This window comes from Otolemur garnettii, unplaced genomic scaffold (genome assembly GCF_000181295.1).
Source record: "Otolemur garnettii isolate 467f Iridium unplaced genomic scaffold, OtoGar3 scaffold00142, whole genome shotgun sequence".
In the NCBI taxonomy this organism is placed as follows: domain Eukaryota; kingdom Metazoa; phylum Chordata; class Mammalia; order Primates; family Galagidae; genus Otolemur; species Otolemur garnettii.
Window position 1 is genome coordinate 1,454,858 of NW_003852537.1, and position 8,658 is coordinate 1,463,515.

The 8,658-nt window shown below is 46.4% G+C and overlaps 1 protein-coding gene across 1 annotated transcript in view; it reads right to left on the minus strand.

Annotated features, from left to right (window-relative positions):
• The window catches only part of TMEM225B (transmembrane protein 225B), a 42,373-nt gene that overhangs the window by 16,727 nt on the left and 16,988 nt on the right, over positions 1–8,658 (minus strand). The window contains exons 2-5 of the mRNA XM_023518618.1: positions 6,911–7,081; positions 4,918–5,128; positions 3,442–3,588; positions 2,242–2,379 (exon numbers count right to left, since the gene is read on the minus strand). Of these exons, the coding sequence (XP_023374386.1) occupies positions 2,242–2,379; positions 3,442–3,588; positions 4,918–5,125 (493 nt within the window). The 5' untranslated portion in view covers positions 5,126–5,128; positions 6,911–7,081. The remainder of the gene's footprint in view (positions 1–2,241; positions 2,380–3,441; positions 3,589–4,917; positions 5,129–6,910; positions 7,082–8,658) is intronic.

Consider the following 8,658-nt stretch of genomic DNA (forward strand, 5'->3'; position numbering starts at 1 on the left):
TCAAAAAAAAAAAAAAACAGAAAAGAAAAACAAAATGAGAGTGAACCCTATACCATAACATATATCAGCTCAACATGAATTAAAGAGTTAGATATAGAAGGCAAAATTACAAAACTTCAGAAGATAATATAATATAATAAAATATATTTAAGTCCTCATCAAAGATATATTTTGGGCTCGGTGCCTGTGGCTCAAGCGGCTAAGGCACCGGCCACATACACCTGAGCTGGCAGGTTCGAATACAGCCTGGGCCTGCCAAACAACAATGGCAGCTACAATCAAAAAATAGCCAGGTATTGTGGCGGGTACCTGTAGTCCCAGCTACTTGGGAGGCTAAGGCAAGAGAATTGCTTGAGCCCAGGATTTGGAGGTTGCTGTGAGTTGTGACACCACAGCACTCTACCTAGGGCGAGCTTTGAGGCTCTGTCTCAAAAAAAAAAGATCTATTTCTTCAATAATGCACAAAAGACATAACTATTTAAAGGAAAATATCAATAAATTTAATTTTAGTAAAATTAGCAATTTCTGTTCCTCAAAAGAAAGTAATAAAAATCCAACCCATAAACAAGGAGAAGATATCGGCAACACCTATACTAAGGAATGATTAGTCTCTAAAATATATAAAGACTTCCTATAAATCAATCTGAAATGAATGAAAATATAAGCAAAAAACTAAATAGGAACTCCTTAGAAGAATAAACACAAATGGCCAATATACATATGAAAAGATGTTAAACATGATTAATAATCAAGAAAACACATTAATAGCATAAGATAGCATCTTATACCAATTAAATGGCAAAGTTTAAAAGTCTGATGATTTCAAATGTTGATAAGGAGGTAGAGCAACAGGAATTCTTTTGCCTTGCCAGTAGGAGGATAAATCATAATTTCTTGGGAAATCTATTAGACATCATCTGGTAAACCTAAAAAAATGCACAGTATGTTGAATTCAGCAACTCCAGTTCTAGAAATATATCCTAGACAGCATCCTGCACACATGCAATAAGAGACATGGATAAGAAAGTTCCTAGCAGTGTCATTCATAACAGGAAAAAAAAAAATCTCCTAAAGTCTATTCACAGGAAAATAAATTACGGAATATTTATATGATTAAATACTTAGGGCAATAAAAATGAATAAAACCTCAGTTACTCTTATTAACATGAAGGAATCTCAGAGATATAATATTGATCACACATAGTAAGTTCTAAAAGAATACAGTATGATAACATATATACATATAAAATTTCCAAACATGCAAAAATAAATATATTATTTAAGGATATATATGTGTATAGAAATTATGAGTAGCATAAATTTTATAATAATTGATTATGGAGGGGAGAAAAGAGGATAAGATCAGGAAGAGCTGTGGGGAAAGAGACAGGTTATGTTCTACTGTATTTTGTTAGTTTTGAGGAGCCAATTTTTTCTTCACATTTTAACATCTTTGAAGTAAGGATGTGTCTTACAAGCTGTAGCATCTTAAAATCATGCTTGGCATTAATTTTTCTTTTTCCATGGTATGTAAAATAACGGTGTGACTTATAAACAATGAATTTGATAAAATATGGTTAGAAATATCCAACTGTACACTGATATAACTATATGGCAGAAATATCAGCATACAGTTTATTTTTTAATTACTTATCTCTTATAAATATTATTATATATTCAATGTAGAATAAAAATGAGTTACAATAGCATATGATCATGGGTCACATTAATATAGTAAGGAGAAGATTAGGCATAGGGACAAAACTAGACAGGATTAAGAATCTAGATGGTGATGGCATTTTGAAGATAAAGGTGGTAAGCGGAAGAACAAGAGCAGATTTTAAGATAAAATTAGAGATAAGAGTAACAGCCTTAGCAATCAGGATAGTGTGAGGGAGAGTCTGAAAGCTATTTGGTTCTACAGTCAAAAAGGACAAGAACAGGAAGGACAAGAACAGGGGTGAAGGCAGGGACGAGGCTCCAGAGTAGCACTGTCCAGTAGAACTTTTTGCAAAGAAGGAAATTTCTCTATCTACACTACCCAGTGTGATAACCATGGCATACTGTGGTTACCGAACATTTGCAATGTGGCTGAATTTTAAACCTTTTAATTTTAACTAATTAAAGTTAAATAGCTCATGGCTACGGTTTGGAATGGCCTGGCTCTAGAGAGAATCCTTGCAAGAGAGGCTCCCAAACCCCAATGGAGGACAGGAAGAGGCACCAGCCTTGTATACTCACCAGCCACCATGAACAGAAGGATCCCAAAGCCCAGGACGTAGTAAGGCCACTGCACAAAGAACTGCGGGGGGCTGGGTTTTGTCCTCAGATTCTGGATCTCCAGGGCATGCAGCAGTAAGGCCAGGAAGGCACAGGCCCCTGCAGGGTCACAGGGAGGTGCCCTTGCTCTTCCCCCAGGCTTCTTGCCCTGGGTCCCACCTTCCTCAGACTTAAAGTCACATGAAGTAACAGCCCCTGCTGCTCCTCCAGAGGCTCCTTTATTCTGCATGGATCCCTTGCCTTCTCCAAGCAACAATCCTCACCCCACACGCCTGGCCCTCCCTCCTCTCCAACTCATCTCAAAGCCTCCCCTCCCAGGGGCCCATCTTCAGAATTCCTTCCCTGGTGCCCTCTGCATCCGTACTCTTGGCCCACTTCAGGTCTGGCCCTCTGAGTGTGACACTGGATGAAACACACCCTGACTCTCCCACTGTATGTATTCTACCTCCTCCATTTGCTCTGGGTCACCACTTTAAAATGTCAAAATGTTTCAAAGCGCAGAGATGGTCTTTTCCATTCATTCATTCAAGAAACATTTCTATTTCATTTATATGACATATGTCAATTATAATTCTAGGCTAGCTTCTATGACAGCACTGGGATAGACAAGTTATGGTAAAAAAGACCTGCCAAGGCTCGGCGCCTATAGCTCAACCGGCTAAGGCGCCAGCCACGTACACCTAAGGTGGCAGGTTCGAATCCCCAGCCTGGACCCGCCAAACAACAATGACGGCTGCAACCAAAAAATAGCCAGGCGTTGTGGCGGGCGCCTGTGGTCCCAGCTACTTGGGAGGCGGAGGCAAGAGGCTCACTTGAGCCCAGGAGTTGGAGGTTGCTGTGAGCTGTAATGCCATGGCACTCTACCCAGGGGGACAGCTTGAGGCTCTGTCTCAAAAAAAAAAAAAAAAACAAAGACCTGCCAAGCACACAGGGTCAGGACTGGCTAGCTGGAAATGGAATGTTGAAAAGTCCCAAAGAAGTGAAATCCTAAATTGTGAGAGGCAGGTGTGAGGGTGAGTTACTTCACAGAGACAGCAACAAAGGAGGGACCTTAAAAATTATGCTTCTCTTGACCCTCCCCCAGAGACCATCCATCCCCTCTTCCTCTGGACCCATCCCCAAACCCTGTCAACAGACAGGAACTGCCTGGCTGTTCCACACCTGTGAGAAAGCTGATGAAGGCTGACACAAAGTTGTACTTCCGGGTCCTTGGGAAGAGCTCAGATGCAAAGGACACCATGATGAAGGTGGTAAGGAAAGCCAAGATGACTGCAGAGAGCAGGAAAACCCGGCCAAGAAGGATGTAAACTGTAGAAGAGAGAGAGCTGGTGCTGGAGCTAGGGCCCCTCTCCCAAAGAGGGCAGAGCCTGATTAGGGCTGGCCCCTGGAGCCTCCACATCCTCAAGTCCCAAAACACAGCCATGGGACCAGGTTATAACCCGGCCACTTTACCCCCAAGAATGCTCTGGCCTCATCATTTTGTTCCCAACAACATGAAAGTATACAGAAAAAAAGATTAGACTGACAATATCAAACATAGAAACCATTCATCAGTTCTTAACATATAGTATTATATCAATCTGGTTGCATCAGACCAGGTGGGGAAACTATGTATCATCCATTAGGGAAAAGTGGTGGTTTTAAAAAACATGAAATCAAACTCTCATGATAAAAATTTGTTACATGTGCAGAAGTGAAAAATCCTATCTGAATTAACTCGCTCATGGAAAATCAAAATTTCCTGAGGTCAAAATGTTCTGAACTCTGGGCACTTCCACAGCCCTATTTAATTTTCCTGGTTAACAGGAGCAGTGAAACATTAAGATTAGCAGAGCCAGTGTTCGGTAGCAGGGTGACTTATTCTCCTACTGTTGGCATGAGGCAGACCCATGTCAAAAGGAGTTTGTACACCCTCTTGAGTGTGCAGAGATGGCCAGCTAAGACTGGGACAAAGGCAAAGGCACTGCAGAGGAAATTCAAGAATCTACCCTCAGGTTAAACAGTAGTTCTCAAGTGGGACTCAATTTTGTCCCTCAAATATTTGGCAAAGCCTCATAGATAATTTTAGTTAGCAAAGCCTGTAGCATCTAGTGGGTAAAAAAGGGCAGAGCATTACTAACCACCCTATAGGAAACAGGAAAGCCCCACAACAAAAATGACCCAACCCAAACATCAGTAGCTCCAGGTTAAGGAATCTTGAATCAAGGAGATCACACAGGCTGGCCCATAATACCTGGGGAGCTGCCACCTACAGCTGAGCAGGGATGTGGCCAAGGAGACAAGTAGGGACTGAAGTCCAGCCATTCTCTGCTAATTAGCCTGTTCCCTGGTTTGGAGCTGTGCCCATCCACCCAAAAGGGCACTGTCCATACAGACTAATCACAGCCATGAGAGCTGGTGTCACCTCCTCCTAGCTAGAACACTCCTAGAGTAGAAATAAACTGTTCCTGACATATCTGCTCTGACTCCAGTGGTTAACCTGATGTGGTGAACCAGCCTCCTACTTTCCTCTAACCCAAAGAGATTTGAGAGAGACATGGGGAAAATGCCTTCATAGGCTTACTAAATTTTATCTTCTCCGCTCCCAACCTGTCCCAGTCTTGCCCCAGCTCCCTCCTCACCCCCATCCCTCCTTACTGGATAAGGGTCGAGGCTTCCAGCACTTAATATGGAAGCAGTTCTCAAACAGGCCACTGAAAAACACTTCACTGGACTCCTCATTCATGAGCCGCACCCAGAAAGGAAAGATGGAGACCAGCAGCATGAGCAGGTAGCCCAGGGCAGCCAAGGCTGGGGCTATGGCCCAGGTGAATCCCTTCATGTCCTTGTCCTCTAACGTCAGCATTGCCTAGGCAAAGGGGAAAATGATAGCAGAGGTGGGGATATCAACCTGCATTCTCCTGTAGCACAGAGTAGAAGTGATAGGGGCTACTGTCACTGCTGCCTGGCCTTGACCCAGCTTTACCACTTTCTAGATCTGTCATCTTGAGGACTTTATCAAACTCTTAGGACCTTGGTTTCTACATTTCTCCGGTTTGTAAAGGGGAGACTATAACACCTGCCCAATAAGGAATATCAAAGTGTCCAGCACAGTGCTCAGCAATCACGTCCTTGGTTAAAGCTAGAGGGTAAGGCAGAGGGCAGACTGCTTCTAAAATTCAAATATCTTTGTGCGAGAAGGGAACAGTAGCCACTCACAACCTCAGGGCAAATCTTCAGTGAATTTGCTTTCCTCTCTGTGCTGACCCTGGCAGCTCTGAGAAATGAGTTTCCTGCAGCAGCCAGGGAGGAGCAGGGGAAGGAGAGAGGTGGCTGGAGCCAAGCTGCAGAGAGGATAGGCCTGTTTGGTTGCAGGCCTCTAGGTGGCATTGTGACCACCCTGGTTACCTAGCAGTGCATAAGAGGGCTTCAGGTGAAAGGAAGGGGGGGAGGGGAGGTGTGCACCCTGGCTAACAGTCCTTTGCAAAATCACAACCAGCTCAAGGCCTGTGTGACTCCTGCATATACAGGGCTGTGTGTAGCAGCACTGAGGTTTACAAGCTGTGCACAGCGACTACAGGAGCCAAGGCTCTGGGGGGCAGGAGGCTTCTCTTCCCTGCACCCTGGACAGTCAATGCCTAGCTACCTGACCCACCACCAGCCACCAATGGCCAGCAGTTCAGTTCAGTAACTCCCAAATCCGGAATCCTGTGAAGCCAGTGAATTCATTCTAAGTATGTCCATGTGCATGTGTGAAAAAAGGTGAGAGGCTGGGGGAACATGGGATTACATTTTTTTTTTAAATATGGGGCACTGAAAACAAACTGTTACCTCCTACTATTACTAACTGGTTTTTTTTTTTTTTTTAACTATTGCTTTTTAAATCACCTTTAAGTCTAAGGAGTAGATGAACTGATACTCCTAGTGCCGGGACCAGCACCTGGCATCACTGGCTTAGCTGCAGGTTCCTCATCACCGTCCCCACCCGGCCCCTTCCAGTCCCTACAGCCCTCCCTGAGACAGCTGGCAAATGCTGGGAAGGGGTGAAAAGGTGGGCGACCTAAAGCACATCCCAGGTTGGGAGCTGGAGGTGGCCCTGGAGGAATGTGCACCCCAGCAGTGCTTCTCCCCTTCCATTGTCCCTTCCAATACTTTGTATCAACTATAGCTATAAATGGACTCAGAGGTTACTTCCTGCTGACAAACTTTCCTCAGTATGGCAGGAGGCCACCCTCCCGTGCCCCCAAAGGCCAATTTCCAGACTCCAAGGTGGACCCGAGCTGGCCATCGGCCTTTAAACTCTACCTTGAGCGTCCACACTGCCAATCAGGCGACGTTTGGAGTTTGGGGGACTTCGCCACAACTCCCCACTACTCCCTCCCAACCTGTGAAGCTCCCTCCCTCCCACAGATGACCCACATCATTCCCAGATGACCAAAAATCGCTGTGTGGCTCCCCTGTCGGTCCAGTGCAGAGTTTCTCCCCAGGTCCTCTGGACCCCTTGTCCGCCCCTTCAGACGCAGGCGCGGTCCCGAGCTTAGGCGCTTCCGTTGGCTCCGAAACCCGGCCCTGAGCTCCGAGCTCCTCCCCCGCAGCCCCCGGACCCCAGAAGATGGTGGGGACCCGGCCCTCCCCACAGCCTGCTGCTCACCTGTCCACAGTGACCTGCCTGTCTGGTTTACTGGCAGTACAGGACTCACTCTCTGGGGGGAGGGGGACGGAGTAATCGCGAGATGAATCTGAATTCGATTTCAGCTGTGCCATTACCAGCTGGACGCCTTTGGGTAAATCACTTCTCTTTTCTGGCTCTCGGTTTACTCATCTGTAAAACGGATAAAAATAGTTACTCTTTCCGCTGGATTGTTGAAAGGGTCCAGTGATGTGCCTGACAAAGATTCCCGCACAGGGACAGTATCATAAAAACTGCAGCTCACATCTATCGCCTGAATAAACCCCAGTCTCTCTGACTCCCGGGGCGGGGCGGGTCATCCTCCTTCCCCAAGCCCAGGTAGCACCCACACCGCGCTCCACCCCCAGGCACTCTGGTCTGGGCGGGCCTGCCTGGTGCTCAGATTCATCGCTCCCTTCTCTACTCTCCTACAGGGCTGTCTGCCCTTCTCACCAACACCAGCGATATTGCACCTGCCCCGCAGGTTTCCAGTTTCTTCCAAGTGGACTCTGTTGGAGACAGGACTGGATTCCAATCCTGGGGTGAGGGTAGGGCACTGGCTCTAGTGACAAGAGTGGCGACTTGCCGCTGGATAAGTCACCAGTTCCCCTTGTTCACAAAGGAAATGCATTTATAACTCCTAAGATTTAAAAAAAAACAGGATCCCCTTATACCTCCTCACTAGCCAGAACATAGTAAAAGAACCTATCTTGTCAGAAGCAGTTGGGGTCCTCCTGGTCTGGCTCTCTCCGCTGATCTCAGAGACAGCTTTTATTTCCCCCATCCTTAGGCTTTCATTCTCCAGGGGGCAGAGGATATAGTCAGGAACAACTTTTAAAAACTCACATGGCTCGGCGCCTGTGGCTCAAAGTGGCTAAGGCCTCTGCCACATACACCTAAGGTGGCGGGTTCGAATCCAGCCCAGCCTGCCAAACAATGATGGCTGCAACCAAAAAATAGCCGGGCGTTGTGACGGGTGCCTGTGGTCCCAGCTACTCGGGAGGCTGAGGCAAGAGAATCACCTAAGCCCAGGAGTTGGAGGTTGCTGTGAGCTGTGACGCCACGGCACTCTACCGAGGGTGATAAAGTGAGACTGTCTCTACAAAAAAAAAAACAAAAAAACACTCACATCTGGCCACCCTAGGGGGAAAAGAATGTTTTCCTCACCCCTACTTAGTTCCAAATTTCCCAGGGAAGTATTCTGATAAGTCTAGCTGAGGTCACTTGCACATTCCACTCTGGCCAAAGGAGATGAGGTACAATGACCAGCTAGCTGCACCCCACAGTGTCCAGGCAAGTAAAATCATCTCAGAAGCCTGCAGTTTGGATCACACTTGGGAATGCAGGGTGGGAATGTTCTTGAGGGAAAGAGAATGGTGTTCTTAGAGCAAACCATGCTAGCATTTTCAGATGGACTATCTTAAATAACACTTTTAAACACAGCAATTTAAAAAAAGGTATTGTTATACTACAGATGAAGAAACTGAGCCTCGGATTAAGAATTTACCCAGGCTCGGCGCCTATAGTTCAACCGGCTAAGGCGCCAGCCAAGTACACCTAAGGTGGCGGGTTCGAATCCCCAGCCTGGACCCGCCAAACAACAATGACAGCTGCAACCAAAAAATAGCCGGGCGTGTGGCGGGCGCCTGTGGTCCCAGCTACTTGGGAGGCAGAGGCAGGAGACTCACTTGAGCCCAGGAGTTGGAGGTTGCTGTGAGCTGTAATGCCAC